Source organism: Falco rusticolus, chromosome 8, assembly GCF_015220075.1.
Source record: "Falco rusticolus isolate bFalRus1 chromosome 8, bFalRus1.pri, whole genome shotgun sequence".
NCBI classification, from domain to species: Eukaryota; Metazoa; Chordata; class Aves; order Falconiformes; family Falconidae; genus Falco; species Falco rusticolus.
Genome location: NC_051194.1, coordinates 58,773,753 through 58,793,295, shown reverse-complemented (window position 1 = coordinate 58,793,295; position 19,543 = coordinate 58,773,753). Strand labels below are relative to the sequence as shown.

Here is a 19,543-nt window from a genome sequence, read left to right as displayed (position 1 = left end):
CGAATGAAACGTCTCGCAAGGGAATTGTAGTTTTCAGTATTTGGCATCTTTCGTTTCTTGAGCTTCAGGACAATCGCAGATGGATTCTGAAAAATACCCCCCTATCCATCATGGAAAGGCTGAACATTAGTTTTCATCTGTCAAGAGTCCATATAACAAGAAGACTTTTTTGTTGTTGTTTGTTCCCATAAGGCTGAAAAAAATCCAAATACCATCCAAATACCTTGTGTTGAAGGTTTGTGTTGTTTTCCTTTGAAACCTGAAAACTTGAAAGTTTTCCTTTCAAGTCAGACTTTCTGCTCTAAAGTTTCTGTGGAGGGTGACAGTACAGAAAAACTCAGAGAACAGGAAGGGAAAAGAATGAGAAGAGACAATAAAAGGCATTGTGTTTGAAAATTCACAGTGGTAGTTCTTATGCATAATTGTAGCTCGTGAGGTTGAATTTAGAGGTCTGGATTCTGTTATGGAAATGAAACAAAATTGTTTTCTTCCTGAGTCTTTGCAAAATCGCTGCTTTGAAAATTATCCCATCAAAAAAAAAAAAAAAAAAAAGAATAATCGGCATTTATTCATACCGCCACTGCTGAGCACTCGTAGAGATATTTTATTTTGTATTGTAAATATGCTGCAGTCTCCTAATTCATGGCAAATTTTTGGCTAGAGTTGAAAAGGTTTGGATTTACTCTGCCCTGCAGTCAGGCATGCCATTCAAAGCAAAAATTATCATTTGCAAATGAAGTCTGAATGGTAACAAGTAGAGACAGTGCCTGAGCCTAGCGCGGTCCCAGAAGTCTTGCATTAAATCCTAAATCAAGGCAGGAAACGCCACAGCGTGGGTATTATCAATACGCTTGTAATAAAGATAGCGTTTGCAGGCAACTTGCTGGTCAGTTCTCTCCACAGACCATTTAATATTAAATAAAACGTTTGCTGGCTTTCATACAGTGTGTTAGCAATCCTAACAGATAATTTTCATGTTTTCAAGGAAAAGCTTTTTAAAACCAGTAATTTACTAGTAACAACTACATGATAGTCGGATCTATTCATTTATTTTTTTAAATGGCTTTCTGTTGTTGTGCTTGGTTATCCTTCCCCAGTTACCTCGGGGTACAGTGCTGACTGCGTATTTCTGCTGCCTTCTTGGCTGGTGCAGGAAAACATGGTCTTCACTGTTTTTGGGGTGCGTTTCTAATTAATACCTACAGCCCAGCTGTACATTTGTAGGGGAAATGAGGCTATGGTACAGAACAATTGGCTATAGCTTATTAAGTCCTTTGCACTTGTACGTGCTCTGGAGGGGTTGAGGCATAGACCATCTCCTTTGGGGTAGGAGAGACGTACGGTCATCTCACAAGGTCCTTTCAACCTAATTTTCTACTGTCTTTCAAAGTGTGAGGTTTGTCAAGAAAGCTGGCTTAGCAGTGTGGTAATGTTTATTGAAGAAATAGAGGGAAAACTGCAGCCTTTGTTAGCGTGCCAGTTCTGCGAGACAAGTTGCTCTTGATTTAATTTGCTACGGGAAACTGTTGGAAGAAGCCCTATAGTGGGATCTTAGCTGGGGCCACAGAGCACGCCTTGCAGTAGCAGATGAAAACCAAATTATTTTCTGCACCGAAGAGGATGACAAGACATTTTCGAGATGCATGTCATCATTTTTTTTTTTCCAAGGAAATCAGAAAAAAATACTTTAAAAAAATCAGAGCCTGGGGTAAACCACCAGTTATAAAGAATTTTAGCGTGAGGTATAATGTAAATCTGAGAAATTTCAGCATGTGAATACTGCTGGGAGATTGAGTGCTTGTTATGGTATAAAGAAATTATTTCAAATTGTTCTAGCAAGAGAGCTTAAGGGGTGTTTTTCTGCTGATGCTTCGCAGGCCACTGTCAAGCGGCAAGGTGGCCATACAGCTTTTTGGAGTGATGAAGTTTTATTTAGACTCTCCCTTGTTCAAGATTGCCAGGTTAGCAGAACATTACTTATTGCTGAGCAGTAATCAGTCTCTGGTTTACCTTTTTCTTGCAAGTTGAGAAGGTTGTAGAGAGGCAGCCCTGGTGCTGTAAGAAGTTTGTGTGGGCTCCAGTCACTTCGTACTGGTGAATATTTCCTGATGGTGGAGGAACATGAGGTACACATGATGATCAGAGCACCTGTAGGACATTATCTCAACTACCTGTGGTTTGTAGCCCAGATTTGGAGGAGAAGGGATTTATTTCAGCACAGGTTTCATTTTCTCTGTCACATAATAAGTGCAGTCTAGAGGATGCTTCGTGGCTTTTTGCATTCAGCTCACCATGACGCTGGATGGCGTTCCAGCCGGCTGACTGCTTCATAAGGACAATTTTCCCTGGAAAGCTTGATACTGGTCTGCCAAATGCTTTTCAAGGAGTAAATATGATGCAAGAAAGAAAAAAAGAAAAGAAGAAAACCCACCAACTTTTCAAAAATTAGGAGAATAAGGTGGGACTGGTTCTATCTTGGATTTATTACCAGTCAGAAGATTAGAAATAGTGGTCAGAGTTAGTCCCCCAGAGGCACTGAAAAGTTGCAAAACAGGGGATGGTTCATAAGCAAGTGTCCTTTGCTGACGGTATTAAATTTAGAGTCATCAAAGCAAAAGTTGCCTGCAAAGCAGTACAGAAGGTGACATGATAACAAGAAACTAAATAGTAATGCAGCACATGAAATTCAGTGTTGGATGCTAAATAATGCCGGTGGGCAGGAGAGGGACTGGCCTGGAGCAGGTAAAAGCTGAATGATTGCTTTTGCTTACAATTCAGGAGCTGAGGGTGACACACGAAATTATGGGCTGGAAAGCTTGAATGAGAGTTATTTCTCTGTAAATAATTAAACGCAATTCTCTTCCATCAGGGATGTGATGTAGCTTAAAAGAATAGATGGATCTGAAAGGCAATGTAGGGCGGCTTAGGGAGGCAAAGCCCCTGAAGAGCTGTTAAGCGCCGGGATGAAGGATGATGTCAGGCACTTGGGTAACTGTGAGTTGTTCTTACCAGCCAGCGAGACAAAGGGAGTTAGAGTGAAGAAGCAGGAAGAAGTTTTGAGCAAATCACTTCATCAACTAACACCTTTCGATCTCTCTCTTAACAACTAAGTCACAGTGATTTGCAATCAATGAGAAAAAGCGTAAATTTTTTCCCCGGTGCTTGGAAACTCTTGTCATTTTTATTATTTTTTTTTCCTAATTTGCTTTATACAAAGAAGCCTTCACATCACCATAGCTGCCGCTAACAAACCTCTCCCATCTGCAATCATCTGACTGTGGCAGGAAAAGAAGAAAGCACAGAAGCACTTATATCAACAGATGTGAGCTCTGATTTAAGCAACAGTAATTTATTCCTGCTGATCTTCAGCAGCATCTGCAAGTGCCATAAAGAGTATTTTTACTTAGGATGTTACCTTCACTTCTCTGCAGCACATTATTTTCTTAATGTATGACTTCTATGCACCGGAGGGTTACCTCATCCAGGATAATTAGAAGATTTTGGAGAAAGGAGTTCAAGCTTTGAAAATCTGCAAAATTGTTCCAGCATACTTGCATCCAAATTCTTCAAAACACTCAAAGACTCGATCTGAGGATCGCTAGTAACTTTGTGTTCTTTCGTGTGTAGTATTTTCTTTTTCTGTGCTCGTTCTAAAAACGTCTGAAGATCTCTGTCTTTAAAAAGTGGTTTTTAATGGTTTTGATCTTTTCCTGAATACGTTACACTATTTTTGGTTGTAAGGTCTTGATTAGAGTGTATAAAAGTCTTTACCTGTACAAGCAAAGTACATTATTGCAAAGCAGAGACAACGAAAAGGACTTCCATGGAATGGAAATGAGAAAATACTAATTAGCAAGTCTTAGAAGAACAAAATGTGAGCATGGTTATTTAATCAGTGCTTTAGAGTAGCAGGAGATACGGTTAGGTAAGACCAGCTGGCTGGCAGCACAGACTGTGTGCTGCTGTCACCTAAGCATGATGATGAGCAGTGATGAGGGAAAAGTGGAACTCCTTCGCTCCCTTTGCTTTGCAGGGTCTGGAGCTGCGGTACAGCTTGTCTCAGCCCTGTCCCTGTGCTTTATTTCTTATCTGTGTAGTTATTCAGCTAAAGAAAAGATCAGAATAATGAAACTTTTTGTACAACACTCATTTCATTTGGAAAGACCTGCACATTAGTAGAGTATACTAACACATTAGTAGAGTGCGAGCAGGAACCTCACTGTGTATATCGATAAAGATTTCAAGTTTACAAGGAAAGACAACTGTTTTGGGTTTGACACTGAAACATCTTAGACATTCCTCATAAAAGACAGCCTGCATCAACCTGTTGACCCTTCCGTTTCTGCATTCCCTCATCATTTTCTAATAACAGTACATGCTGCGACAGTTAAGAGCCTGCGGCAGGTCTTAGGCACTGAATTCCCTCTCCCCACCTCTAAAGGAGCCCTCTCCTACGGGCTCACCTAACAGAAACAGCAGCTTCTTTATTGGAATGAGCAAGGCATTAATATTATTCTCAAGAAAAAAGAGACAGGCATTAATATTATTCTCAAGAGCTGAGCAGGACAACCGCTCTTCATCCAACAGCGGCAGATGTGGAAGACTCAGTATCTCTGACGCAGTTGTATCCTCCAGCTCGGGAGAAAAAAAGAGAAATACACGCTGATGGATCAACAAAAGGCAAGAAATATGCTTCCTCTCTCCATAAAGTCCTTCCAGATGGTAAGGCTTGATGTGCTGTCCCAGCAACAACTCCTGTGATGGCAGCTACATCAAAGAGCTCAGAGGCAGGGAAAGCCAAATAGCGTCTCCCCTGTAATGAACTTCAGAATTCAGGAATGATGGCGGGGTCAACAGCAGCCCATGCACCAAACAGCAGCAGCTTCAGAGCTGGAGAGCAGTCCAGCTCAGGGCCACATTAATAACATTTTCCACCATGGCAGGGCCTACGCCCCTCTGCTGCAGAGCACTGATGGCTTCAGTGGGACTGTTCAAACACTTAGAGTTACAGATGATGAAGTGCTGCCTTGGAGTAGGGCCCAGTGGTCTCCAGACATCCGTTCTGGGGAAGGTGCCTGGGTGTTAAATCCTTATCTTGGAGATGTTTGCACATGGGATGGAGCAGTGGAGAGCTTGCGGGCGGCAGCAAACATCTCTGGACCCCGGTCCTCCTCCTGCTGGGGAGCTGAGTGTGGGGGCATGAAATTAGCTTCAAAATCACAGGTGGAATGCCTTTTTCAAAGTACTTAACTTCTTTCTGCAGAAATAACAACTCTTTAAAAGCATTCTGTCTTGCCCTCCTCATTCTTCTTGAAACGCTGCCAACACAAGCCTGGTTTCTGCAGGCATCAAAGGGCCTGAACGTGGCGGTACTTGGCTCAGGCACCAGTGATTTCTGCATGCTTTATGGAGAGGGCTGGCACGATCAGACATCGGAGGGGGTCCGAGGGTCTGTGGAACCCTTAGGTAAAGCCGTGCTTAGGATATGTGAATTCTGGGGGTTTGTATTTCCATTCCTCCGGTGCCTCATGGTGAATGAAGGTGGCCCTCTGTAATTCTGTATCCGTGGAAGGGGCCTGGTACTTGCTGCGGCCAGGCAGAGAGGGAAGCTTTTAGCTGCTGGTGTCCTGTGGCATTTTTTTTTTCAAGACCAAGAAAGATAGGTTAGACACACTCAGCCCAGACTGCGCTTGAGCAGCGAGACCGAGGGCACTGAGGTGGTCAGCACTTGGCAAAAGGCAAATAGATGTTTTGTGTTGTATAAACCATGAGTGTCTCCCACTCACAGATACTGGTGGGAGAGGATCTGGGGATGAAGACTGCTGGATCCCCTGAGGGAATGTAGCAGTGCCATCCTGACTGCAAAGCAGCGTGACCATCCCATAATGTTTTTACAGAACTGCCAATGAGAGCCCAAAGACAGACCCCCACAGAAACTTAACGTGCTGGTCAGTGGGGAGAAGCAGCATCTTGGCCATCTTCCTGCCTTGCTAGGGGCTTTTGGAGGGATGTGGTCAGATCAGTCCCTTCTCCTGCATGTGTGCAGTACTGACCCAGGACTCCTGGAGCTGTGCATAACTCAGACCCCATCGTGCTTCTGTTCCCATGTTACTGCTCAAATTTATGGGGGCCTGGGGGAGCCCTTGTACCCCAAATAGTCACTGTAAGGCTTTACCACCGGTGCAGTGGCTTTCTGCAGAGTCTGAAACGGTGCACATATTGGCAGCATTACCGCATGGACATGGCTTTTTGGTATTCTCCAAATGCTTCTTGGTTTACTGTAACTTCAAAAGCATCCTCGGGACAGATGCTGCCAGAAGCTGTCCCTGATAATGGACCTGGCACCATCTCCACTGGCCTTAGCACAGCCATGAAGGAGGTGGATCAATCTCCTGTGGGGTCACTTGCATCTCCCCGCAGCTCAGTGAGCAGACTGGGTGCCAGACAAAGCAAGTAGCTCTTTCTTTCCTTCTTCTTTGCCATTGTTTCTATAAATAGGCTCAGCAAAGTAATATGTGAAAAATAGCTGATCCTTCACACTGCGAAACGTTACATTTATCCTATGCTGTTCCCAGGCAGCTGAGCTGGCCTTGACATGGGACAGTCCCAGCAATCTGGCTTTTGCAAAGGCTGTGACTGGCAAGAAGCAAACAAGCTTTGCTTTCATCACTGCATGCAGGACGGCCGGGGGTGCAGCGGAGGAGATCCAGAGCTTCAGGCTGGAAGCAGCCCCTCGGGAGCTGTCCTTCCCCCTCTGCTCTCTGCAGAGTCGCAGCTGAGTGGCAGTAAAAAAAAGGAACAGGCATTTCATCACATGTCTGCAAACTAATCTTGTCTTCGTACAGTTGTTGGGATGAGTGTGGTAAATGCCAACGCTTCTCACTTTTTGTTTAAATTAGGACGTGACCTCATATAATAACAACGTGGGGATGTTTGCAGAGTGCCTTGCCTTGCCTTTGGCGTATTTGCACATTTTCAGGGAGAAAATATAGAGGATGGTGGTCCTGTCAAATATTGAGCATTGAAATAAATGCCTGTAGTCAGCAGCTAGATGTTGAAGGTCTGCTGTTAGCTTTGATGAGACAGAGTTGATCTTATGGCTCCCCAGGGAAGCTGCTGTCCACGTAACCTTACCCTGCTAGTCCTGGGCAGGCATCTTTTAAATGCCCATTGTTAGAAATCCTTCTTTATTGTGTTTTATTTTATAGAATCGTTGAATGATTTTGTAAACCTTTTTTGTTTCATCTGGGATCAGTTTCCTCCAGCAATTAAAAGATATACTGATACTGTGATGTTGGTAGGAGACACATGCAAATTTGCAGTGCTGGAGATGCTGAATTTGCTCCTCTGTTAAGGCACTGACCCTTTAGCATTGCAGAGCTGTTGCAAACAGTCATCTCAAGCATCATTTGGTTGGATGGACACTCGGTAGTGGTGATGTTACAGTCATGGTAGGGTCCCAGCCCCAGTACTGCCAAGATCAGGTCTGCAATGTAATGCTTTTAAACTTAATGCAGTTAATGCATTTATGTATTCAATACATATGAGTAACTTTCTTTGTAAAACATAGGTCTGTTTGCTGGCTGTCCGTGTTGCTCCTAAATGTGGTTGCTGTGTGTCTCCATTAGGTCGACAGTGACACAATTTGGAACGAAGTTCACTCGTCTGGTGCCGCTCGCCTGGCTGTGGGCTGTGTCATTGAGCTCGTTTTCAAAGTAGCCACAGGAGAACTGAAGGTTGGTATGAAAATAACACTTGGCTTTGATAGAGGCTCTGTACAGGACCCTGCTCAGGGCTGTGTTATGCAGGAGGTCCAGTTAGCTTCATTTTAATGGCACCATCTGGCTTTAGTCATAAAAATCTTTAAGGATATCAGCAAGTGAACAACAGACTCCTGGTGAATGTTCTTACGCACCGATTAAAAGGAAGAAAGAAACCAGAGCAGCAAATGAAATCACTATTCCAGTGTTATCTGAGGGTCTTGCTGTTGCCTTCAGCTGGGCCAGCCCGTTTGCTGTTTCAGTAACTTCATAAGGAATTTTTTTTCCCCCTCTATGGAAGGAAATGCAGTACCAACCAGTTCCCATGAAATTCATGTGGACTTTTTTTCCCCACTCCAAAATGAGGGAGAGCATCATCCACTGCTATGGTCTTGCGAGAAAACCATCGAGAACAACTACATAGTTCCAAAGCAGAATTAATGCTTCTGGCTGCAAACTCTACATCTGTCTTTGTGTGATAATCCTTCCCTTCTGTCTCACTTTTTCCTTTTCTTATTTTTTCTGTCTAGAATGGATTTGCTGTTGTTCGGCCTCCGGGTCACCACGCAGAAGAGAGCACACCCATGTAAGTATGCGTATGTGCTTTATTAACTTGCATCAGTGTTCATCTGTTGTGTGATCGGCAGCTGGACATCAGAGAGGTAGTTTGTTAGGTTATCATTGCAGAGTTCCTTGCTGATTGATGTGCTGGACAGTGTTATATTCAGCGCTCCCACTAATTCTGTGGAAGAGGGCAAACTTCTGCTCAGTTGTGTCGGGGTGGGTATTTTTTTTAGCAAGAACCAATGTTACAGTCATGCTTTGAAAAAGCACTGATGCTTTTATTTGCTTTACTCTTGTGAATTGTTTTAAATTAAATGCTGATGGCTCTTCCAATGTGAGGAAAGCAAGGGTACGCAACTAATAGTAGTAATAGCAAACATAACTGTGTCTTGGGGTGACAACACTGGATTAGGAGTGTCTCAGAGTGGGAAGGCTTCACAAAGCAAAAGCTGAAGTTGGGCATCTTGCATGGGTTTAATATAGCAGGGGTTTTGCCATCAGACTGTTTTCAGATCAGGGCCCTGTGCATAAATCGTGTTGCCTTTGTGTATCTGGCTTAATGTGTGCTGAAGTTTCGTGTCTTGGGTCCTTCGGCACTCTTTGGCGGGAGATGAGTGCTTGCTGTTGAATTCCCCTTGACCCAGCGTTTTGAGGCCTCTCTGGGCATGTCCACTCCCTCCCCACCAATGCACTATAGTGCTCTGACCCCAGGTCCTTTCCCTTCCTTTGCTTCTTGCCACGTCCTCTCCCCATCTGCTCTTGTCCGCTTCCCTCGTGTGCAGCGCTGGAGGTCCCCTGGGCAGCTGGCACCGAGCAGCATCTCATTGCAGCAGGCATGGGCAAGTGTGAAATGTTCCCCATTTCCAGAGAGATCGCAGGACACCTGCTGCTGTGTGGCTATTTTGTGTCTCTGAGCACACGTGCAATTCCAGGGAGAAAAGAAAAGTGAGAGCAGAAGAAATTTTTTCCTACTGTGTTATATCTAGGTAACAGATGCATTGGGACCAAGGAAACCTATAATTAACACCTCTCCTTTTCCTCTTGTCTCCCCCTTCTCATCACCTCCAGGGGTTTCTGCTATTTCAACTCCGTGGCAATTGCAGCCAAGCTGCTCCAGCAAAGGCTGAACGTTAGCAAAATCCTTATAGTGGACTGGGTGAGTAATTGCCAGTTCTTACCCCTCAGGAGAGCAGGTAGACATTTTTCTGTTGTGGTTGGTTTTTTGGTTTTTTTTTTCTTGCAAGGGTAACCCTGACTTTGTAATTTGGTGAAAAAAATTGTTGCCTGTGGTCTGCAAGCCAAAATTTGGTTTTTAAAGTTTGAGGTTTTTCGTTGAACTGTTTTAATAAAAGAAAGAATTTTCACAGTGCCCATAGTTTTCAGAATGAAGTTGTAATTAAAAGTAGTTGCTTTCTAAAACAAGCCCGTCATGCAGTCTCAGGGATGGGTAACTGCAGACCGTGGTGGGCTTTTATTTTTTTCTGAAAGTTGGAACATTAACTGGTCCATCCCACCTTTCCTTTTGAGATCTGAGGACAGGTTACATGGCTTGACCATTGGTCTGGATGGTCTCGGTGTCCCGCTTCTGGGCCAGCACAGCCTCTGTGCGAGTAGGCAGGCAGTCAAAAGTGATCTCTAAATTGGAATGAGACAGTGGAATTCTCTTCAGACAGCGTAGCGGAGTTGAGAAAGAGCTTGTTTGGGATTTTGCTGTGGTGATGTATAGATTTTAAAATGTGGCTGATAGTTGTATTAGTTTGGGGTTTTTTAATAGATTTAGAAATTTCTTTATGTGGCTGAGAAGGCATTTGAGTTGCTGGGTGGCAGCCAGGAGTTTTGATTAATTGCCACAGGTCTCCCATGGACTAGACCTGCAAGTTAAAATTGATGTATTTGTCTTTTTGACCTACCAGATGGACATCCTCTTCCTGACTTCCCACCAACTGTCTTTCATGTCACAAAGGGGCATTTTTAATACCCGTCCGGTTGCAGGCTGCATTTCTTCACCAAGCAGCAATGCAATAGGAGATCTGGGTCGTGGGTTTATGTTGTTTAACCTTTTTGGGTCCAGTACAGCTTTGCTGGACACTTGTATCAGTGGTCACCCTGCAAACTGATTAAAGATGCAAATCTGGGGTAACTAATATAGTCTCTCTGTCCCGCAAGATAGGGTATGAATCCAATTCTCTCCATCCCAGTAAATTAATCCTGTCCTCAGTTTTGATATACACTTGGGACTGTGTTTACCCCCATTTATCCCGTGTGTTAAACAAGGAGTCTAATCTGAAGCCAGTGCAAAGCAGGTTTGATTTGCAATAAACTACTTCAGCCACATCAGAGAAGTGCGGAAAATGAAGCACAACAGCAAAGAAAACCCCTCTGAATCCCAAGTTGATGGCTTTCATCTGCATTTTTACCAAGGTGCTAACCTCCCTCATGTAATCTCTGTCCCCAAAGGATGTTCACCACGGGAATGGTACTCAGCAAGCTTTCTACAATGATCCTAATGTTCTTTATATTTCACTACATCGCTATGATGATGGGAACTTCTTTCCAGGCAGCGGTGCTCCTGACGAGGTAAGGGTGCTAGCACTGACACAGCATCTGTCTATGTCTGATAGAACCTGCTCGGGGCTGGGATTCAGGTGCCCCCCAAAATCTCAGGGACCCTCTGCCAAGCAAGGCTTGGAGAGAAGCTCCTGCCACCGCTCCCACGCTCGTGCTTGTTAGTGCCCCTTTGGGAACACATCGCTCGGGTTTGTGCGTTCCGTGCCTTCTCGTCCAAGTCCTAACAGCCATGGGCATTGTGTCCTGCCCTGCGAGCTGGAAAGCACGCGCCTTGGCTAATGAGGAGAGAATGAGTCAATGCAATTAGGCTCTCCAACCCTTACAGGACAACCTGTTCCAGAGGGACCCTTTGCCAGCTGTCCCAGCACTCTGTGTACTTTTCAGGATTACAGGCATAAGTTGTTTCTTAGATGCAGGAGGAACAGGCTGTCTGTGGCTGTGCCACCAGCACTCAGGTTTCCTGCCATGGCCTTGGAGCCTGTCCATCTCCCCGTCTCCTGGCCCTGCTGAGGCGTCGCTCGCTGCCACTGCTGCGTTCACATTGCACAGCTCCAATGTGGGATTTAAGCACTGGTCACTGATGCTGCTGGACCAGATCCACCGGTTCCTGGTGGCGTTCTTGCAGCCTGCAGCAGAAGGGCTCAGCCGTTGAAGCTGGGAGACCTTTCTCCCTGAACTCTGGATGGATGCTCCTACATCCATTGCATCCTTCCTTTCCCACTAGGCTAGCAGGAAATAATTGTCCTTCCGGAGTGATTTATCAAAGGGAAATTATATGGAATACTTAGTTTTGTGTATTCCAGGGCACTTCAGATTACACCTGAAAATCCTAGAGTTCTTACCCTGTCAATTTTACATTCTCGGATTCAGCAAACATTAATGTTTTCATTTCCATTTTTAAAGAAACTCAAATGTGCCATGATACTGCTTCAGTACCCTGTTTGTGTACTACCGTTGCAGTGAATGTACAGCAGCCCCTTGCATCAGGCTTAATTTCTGCTTCAGGATATGCAAAGGCCTCAGACCTACTTTTTTGCTGACCTTTTAATAACCTAGTAATCTGGTTTACAAAATATCTAGTGTTGTAAGGAAACACTAGGCTATACCATCCGCTCTGTATTTAACCATTTACAGTAATTTTGAGATGTGTCATTCCAGAGTGAATAAAGCAAAGAGTACAAAATAAATACAATTAAAGCCACAGATGGTTAAATACCACAGGGGGTTCATCCATCCACGGTGGGTTTTTTCGCCAGCAGTATTAGCACTGATTCAAGGAATAATGTGCAACAGGAGCCCTGCAGCTTTATTTATCCTGAATTATCTGACTTGTATATTCTCTAAGACATTAATTTTCAACTTAACATTTTTTCTATTCATATGCAGAGACCTTAAAAAAAAAACACCTGCAAAATCCAAACTGCATGCTCGGAACCCTGTGGGGAGCTGCTGGTGGTCGGTGTCAGCAGCTACTGCCCAGCCCCCTTGCTGTCCCTAGGGACCCACAGCCTGAGCTCATGGCCACCGTGCTCAGGCACCTGAGAGGCCCCTGCTTGAGGAAAGGACTGAACGCAGGCTCTGGGGTTTCAATATGGATGGGGAAAACATGGCCCTGCTTCTTGGAAAACAAATTATTAGAAACTTCTGGTTTATTTTTCAGTTTTCCCCTTTCTCAGGTATTTGCAGTCAGTGCAGATGGGAACGTCTGCAGTAGATGCAAGGGTGGGCAGGTACTTGCATTTACCACCCACGTGTCCCTCAAGCAGTGAAAATCTCTGTGCATCATGTTTTTCCCCAGCAGAGGGGGAGCTCGCTCTGATTAAAACTGTGGGGGTTTTCCCCCAGTTGCAACTGTAATGAAATATAAAATAAGCTTCTGAATGAAGCTGAAAGCAAATTAAGGAAAAGTATTGCATGTAACACAGTCTCCTGCAGAAGAAGAGGATCCAGTTGATAAGGAGGCGGATTTTTGGGTGAGCAGCAGTCAAGTACCGCTGGTCCGCAGCTCCCATAAAGATCAGAGCATGGAGGAGCTTTATTTTCACTCTTGTTTTGGGGACCAGGTTCCTTTAGAGGGAAAAATTAACCTCACTACCATTGAGCTCTTGAATCAAAATCCATATTCAGCTGGAGGAATATTAAGACAGCAGTGGTGTCTTGCCACAGGTAGCTGTTGCCATATGTGTAATTAAGAGCATCATCTCCCTTTTTCAGGTTGGCACAGGAGCAGGAGTTGGTTTCAATGTTAACATGGCCTTTACTGGTGGCCTTGATCCACCGATGGGAGATACAGAATACTTAACTGCTTTCAGGTAATATTGACGTTTCCTCTTACAAACATTTTTCACTTAAATTGGGTTTCTTTTTCCTCGTGCAGTCCTCCTTAATCTTGAGTTTCTCTTGATAAGTTTAGAAATATGAGATTTACATCTAGTTGTGATTACTTTTTGACTACCATAATAAAAAGAAAGCTGGATCAAGTAAATAGGATATTTCTGGCCATAAAGGCGTGCCTGTGACATTAAGGGATTGACATGCTTGCTGCTCAGCACTGATCGATGCATGAATGTAAAATGTCAACGGATACAAATAATCTTTTCTGGTTTTGGCTAAAAATCTTTTTACCTCTTTGGGGTGAGTATTTCTGTGGGTAAACCCACCTGGGTGGGGAGAGGAACCCAGGAAAACTTTTTAACTAGTCATCACGAGCTGGAACTTGGGAGTGCAGCTGCCCCAAGGCTTTAGACATCATTACTGTGCTGCAGGCGACGGTACCCCACTTCTGGGCGAGTTGGCCATGCAGTCTCTGCCCTGTAAGAATTCTGCTCACAGCTTACTCCCAATTGTACCTAGCAAAGGGACGTGGGCTTGTTTTGATAAGCTTTCAATGTTACTATTATTCACCCAAGATATTGAATGTGCCTGTTCCAACCAACTGGAAATTGCAACGACCGAACTGTTGGGTTTGTGCTTTTCTTACTGGGTTCTGGTTTCTCCTCAGAAGCAGCATGTTGTGTGTTATGAATAAAAGTACAACCATCTCTTAAATAAGGGTTACTCATCACTCACTGTCAGAGTGTGAATGAAGGTAAGCAAAGCTGTGGAGTTGAATTAATGTGTTGCTGGGATATCCTCCTTGATTAGCAGTAATAGTGTAAAGCCAGTAAAACCACCGTGTTGGGTCGTACAAGCGTACTCAGGTATGCTCCTAAAAATCTGGCATCATTTGGGTCTCCAAATGGAACAGGGGATGAAGCCACTTGGTCGTGTCCTGCTGGTCTTACTGTCATGCTCGCAGAAGCACGTGATACCTGAGGATCACAGGGAGCTATCTGCAGGGAATTGTTTGAGCTGATCCTTACTTACCCCCTCATATCAGCATCGTCAAAAGAGATGCATGAAACAAAACACACATTAGCTGATCTGCGGTCATGCGCACCCAGGTTGTGATCTCTCTGAGCAGTGTTGCTACAGGAGCATAGCAAGAGTATGGGTGGGACATCCCCTTGCTGCTCTGAGCAGCTGAAATACCCCAGCAGGGTGATTGTACGTCAGTGGTGTTTTGGGGTCTGGCTGCAAGCCTGGAGTGATGTGTTTGCCTTCCAGAGCTGCAGAGAACACGGAAAGGAAGGTATTAAAATTAACTGTGGAAGCAACACAATAACAAGGTGAAACCAAGGCAGATCTCTGGGTAGAGAACTTGAAAGTAATGCAGTAGTGAAGAGAGGCCAGTGTGAGACCACACTTTCCTTTCTGATACTCTTTCCAGGAGAACGAATATAATTCTCTGACCTGCTCGATATATAGGCTCTATTTTTCTTAGAGACTGTCCTGTTCCCTCCCCTGCCTCCCCCATGCCAGGGATCCATCCTTTCTCTCCAGCTGGCATCTTTTTTAACAATTATGGATTGAAGTGGCTTTCTGTCCTCAAACCAGATTTAGCGCGCTTCTGGCAACCAACCCGCATAAATTCAGGGAGACACACACTTGCCAAAAACCAGGATGCGAATTTCTGGCGACACGCAGATGGAATATCACCTTCATGGAAGAGCATTAAATCTGGGAGCGTTATTTTCTGTTCTTCCCTGTGCGCGTATTTGTATTCGGTTATACCGAGCAAAAAGAGCTTTTCCTCTTCAGCCTGCCATTAAAAAGCCTTCAAAGAATGTATACAATTTAAAATAACATCGAGTCAAATAACTGTCATTTGTCTCGCTGTTTTATTCCTGTTACAGGAAAGCAGCACTTCCCTCCAAAGGGGAAGTCTGTTTATCCCAGCAGTCAACAAGACTGATCTCTTCATTATAAAGAGAACCTGTAGCTCATGATAGAGTGATATACTTACTATTAAATATTAATTGAGTTACAAGGCTCCTGGAAAATTGCTCAGTCTGCACAGTAAGGCCTTTGCCAGCCATTCCTTAATAAGCACTGGTGTCTTTTTGTCCGGAGATTGCCGCTATTTGGGGAACATACTTTGGAGCTAGTCACAAGCCCTTATTTCGGCAGGGTTTTGGGAAGCCGAGGGATGGTGTGACTCGTCCTCCTAGGTAGCACCTCCCGTAGTCTGCCCCATGTGCACACCTTCAGTCAGTAAGTTAAATTGGAAGCTTTTTTTTAATCTTATGCCAAGTTTGGTCATGATAATACATTATCAAGTGACCTTTTTAAATCTTAACCAGCTTCTTTGAAAAACATTTTTTCCCCCTGAATCTTTCTATTGATTTTAATGTAAAATAATGCTTTGAAGTTTGCAATTTATAGTCCCCTGAGAGTTAGAAAGTGAAGGGAATGGGTCATATATCGTTTTTTTTAATTCTTTTCTTGCGTTAGCCCCTTGAGACAATGCATGCCTTCAAGGCAGCACCTTGTTATTCCACCCCATCGAATGCCACGTTGCATTTGCTGGGGATCAAACCTAAGATGAAGAAAAGATAAGAAAATTGGCCATAATGAACTCCAGAAGCAGCAGGCATTTTCACCATGAACTTGGAAACTCACAGTGGAGAACTGAGCTTTAATTCAAACCAGTCCAAATGCCAAACTGTGAGGCTTTGAAGTCTGTAGAGGAATCAGTGGAAATCCTTTGAGCTAGGCAAAGATACTGATATACTTTTTCTTCTTTTTTTTTTTTTTTAAGCCTTAACTCTTCCCTTGCTTGTCTGCTTTTAGGGAAGAAAGCCCTCTTTCTACATAAAACAAGGGGAGGAAAAATAAGCAACACGCTTTGCTTTTTTGGTTTGTTTGTTCTGTTTCAGCATGAGCTGGTGTATGGATTTGATAAAAGCATGCGCTCCAATGAAATAATAACAGATAATTGTCATCCTAAGTTAGTCTTCTGATGAGTGAATAAATAAATCCCAATGAAACCTATCATCCCCACGCTGAAAACCTGTTTCAGTGTCCTTTTACTCTTTCTGAAGGAAGGAGAGTAACTCGCATCGATTATTTTTCTACTGAGAATTTCTTCTATGAATATTGGCTTTCCCTTGCTTGCAGCACGGCGCTGGGTCGGACGGGATAGCCGGACTTGTTAACGTTTGTTAATACCGCCAAGCCATTTCACAAGTGAGAACAAGAGTTAAAAATGCGAAGCAGAGAGCAGCCTTGCCGTGCACTTTGTCGCTTGTTGTCTTCATAACCGAGGGTTGAAATCACCGGCTGCCCCGTCTCGAGGTTGGGGTGATATCATGATCGCTGTGTTGGGGGGGGCACAGGGTGGAGTCACCCCAGTCACTAATAAGATGTGCAGAAGGGATCTGGGGAGTTGCTGCGAGCTTGGCGCTCCTCCACCCCATCGTAGCAGCAGCTTTGCCTGCCCGAGACAGCATGACATTATAATTTAGCTGACCGTTCGCTGGGCGAAGGTCCCGCGGCTGAACTCACCGCCAAAGTATGTGGGCAATACAGATTTCACAGATTAGGCAGAAGTGTATTAAACTCTAATGTGAAAAATGCAGGGCATATAATTTTAAAAGTCCTTAACTCATCAAAATGTTATTGGTATTCATCGCTGTTATTCCGTAGTTATAGAAACAAACAGTTGTAAAATTCAGGTTGTGTTTTTTTGGGTTTTTTTTACCGGGGTCTGTTGTTCCCTAACTTGTTATACAAGCAGAAATCATGTTTGCTTCTATAAATCCTCATGACATTTTCAAAAGCAGAGTGTGCAAACCCGGTAAGAGTCCTCCAGAAAAAATGCAAAGACTGCGGCTATTTCCTTATTACGTGAGAACAACAATTACTTAGTGAAATTTGTATTATCCACAGGAGTTTTCCTCTGAATTTACTCTAAGAAAGTTTTCCTGATGATTCCAACAGTTGTGTTGTCTCATACAATTTTTTTCCCCTACGCTGAGGTCTCCTTCACCATTCTAATTCCATATACAGCTTGTTTCCATGTTAGTTTTATTTTTATTTAAAACACCTAAACCAGAAGCAAAAGCCAGGACTGTATTTGAAAGGTCCCTCCTCCTGCCTTTCTCAGAAAGCGTTAAATGAGTTCAGGAGCCAATGTTGGGGGGATTTTGTTTTTTTCCTTCGATCCATAAACCGTTGCAGGAGTGAGTAAGAGGGAAGGTGCGGAGGGGAAGATATTTTGCCTGGAACGGTTGTTTCTGTATTTTAGATTTCATGCTCTCCCAACGCTGATTTCATCCTCAAACTCCTAATCCCTTTTGACATAGTAAATGACCGTGGAGATGGCTGCTTGGAGAAACAAAGACCGGAGTCTTCAGGCGGCTGATTAGCATTAGGAGCAGCAGATAACATTTTGGGATTCTTTTATATATGTAATATATATTTTTTTTATATATATATCTTTATATGTGGGGGTATATATATATCACCAACAGTGGGGAAAGAGTCTCTGAAAAAAGTGCTCAGCCTTCTAAGTTTCAGCAATTTGCTTGCTGCAGCTGAGCATTAAAAAAAAAAAAAAATCCTCTTGTAGGATTGTTTAATCTGCCTGTCATTTATTAGGCGTTTAATTGGTGAATTGGCTAGTAAGACTAAAAATTTTTGAGTCTTCTGGAAAATAGATATAAATTTGTTTGGGGGTTGTTTTTTTTTCTTTCCACAAATGATTGCAGAATACGATGGGTAATTTTTACTGTTTGCAGCCATCAGTTTTAACTAATGCATAGCTGTTCAGCTTAGCTGTAACCAGAGTCAAATGAAAGGTTTTAATTTATTTTAAGCAAGCAAAACAGCCCACTAAAATTTAGGAAATTTAAAGGTAAGCCCTGTGTTTTAAAAAGATTCAGCACAGCTTTATTGAATATTCAGTGTTAGAAACACTTTTCATTCCTCAGTGAACTAACTCAACTAATGGCTAAGGTGGCTGTAAAAAGACCCAGTTCCAGACAAAACTGCTCATCTGCTTGATAGTAATTTGAATTTCTGGCTTTTTTATAGTATCATCACCAGGACAAAGCCATAGGATTGTTTGCAGTTTAATTGTTGTTTGCTTTTGAGGACTTACCTTTATTGTGATGGATCTGAGCGAAGGGGCTGTTTTCATCTGTGCACAAGGAAAAATTAAAGACTAAAAAACTGGCTTAGATGTGCCTGAAACGCTGCTTACAGAGAAAATCTCAGAAATACATCATTTCAAAATGGTTCATTTGCCTGGCTCTTAAATTTTCACATACGAGTGTTTTGCATTGCGTTTTTGAGTTGTTTTTGTGGTGTGTTTTTTTGGGGTTTTTTTTTATTAAAAAGGAAAAATGAGGGAGTGCTGAGAGGCAGGAAGACTTCGGCCATCCTGGGTCAAGTTTTATGTCCAAAGATATAGCTATTCTTGGAGAGCATCAAATAGAGCTGGGACTGCAGCTTTGGAGTACTGGTGTAATACTGGAATTGGGAAAAATTCAGAAGCTATAGCAGCCCTTGAGAGTTTGGGTAGGAGTCCTGGGTAAAGGAAAGGGTTCAATCTGGATTTGAGTGCTGTCGTGTTCGGATGAGTTTGTGATAGTCAAGGTACCGAAAGCATCATTAGCTTAGTTATTCTGACACCCTGTCATCTTGCACTTCTCTGCTGGCTGCCCCTGAACACCCATGGCTCCCCGGCAGCCTCTGTCCAGGCTGGGCGTGCAACACCTATCCCCTGGGCATAGACTCTCTGTCTATCTTCCTGGCTCCTCTTGGAGGGAAACCAGGGGACCGGCAATGTTTCTTAAAACTCTGATAAGAAATGTACTGTGCATCCAGAGCACCACTAATAATTGCTCAGAGTTGAAGATACTTGCTGGGATAACTGGCTGTGGCTGCAAGGTCACCCCATCCTGCCCCAGAGAGAATTCTGGACATCCTCAAAATTATTTCTTCTGTCGTCCAATACCAATCGATTTACTTTTAACCCGCAACTGCTGCTTTTTCTCCCGTAAAATTTCTACAGCCAGGCTTCACGGCTAGCTCTCGGTGCTGCCTGTGTTGGCTGTGCCACTAGAGGGTATATTTGAACCGCTGTCACCACGCAGGGACCTTCAGCTGGGCACCGCCAGCACCATCGTGCTGCTGGCCGGCTGCCCCCACTGTGGTCCTGCTGGGGCATCAGCGGGTGAGTTGTCCCGCAGCCAAGAAATCGTTTTGGGGCTGCGTGGGTTGCTCGGTGCTGACAGACCATGCCCGCAGCTTAGGGGTGCAGGTTT

At 43.8% G+C, this 19,543-nt stretch overlaps 1 protein-coding gene across 14 annotated transcripts in view; it reads left to right on the top strand.

The window, feature by feature from the left end:
- The window catches only part of HDAC4 (histone deacetylase 4), a 267,149-nt gene that overhangs the window by 228,191 nt on the left and 19,415 nt on the right, over positions 1 to 19,543 (top strand). For all 14 annotated transcript variants that reach the window (XM_037398255.1, XM_037398254.1, XM_037398252.1 and 11 more), the window contains 5 exons: positions 7,629 to 7,736; positions 8,291 to 8,346; positions 9,393 to 9,480; positions 10,782 to 10,901; positions 13,107 to 13,204. In XM_037398255.1, coding sequence (XP_037254152.1) covers positions 7,629 to 7,736; positions 8,291 to 8,346; positions 9,393 to 9,480; positions 10,782 to 10,901; positions 13,107 to 13,204 — 470 coding nt within the window. The remainder of the gene's footprint in view (positions 1 to 7,628; positions 7,737 to 8,290; positions 8,347 to 9,392; positions 9,481 to 10,781; positions 10,902 to 13,106; positions 13,205 to 19,543) is intronic.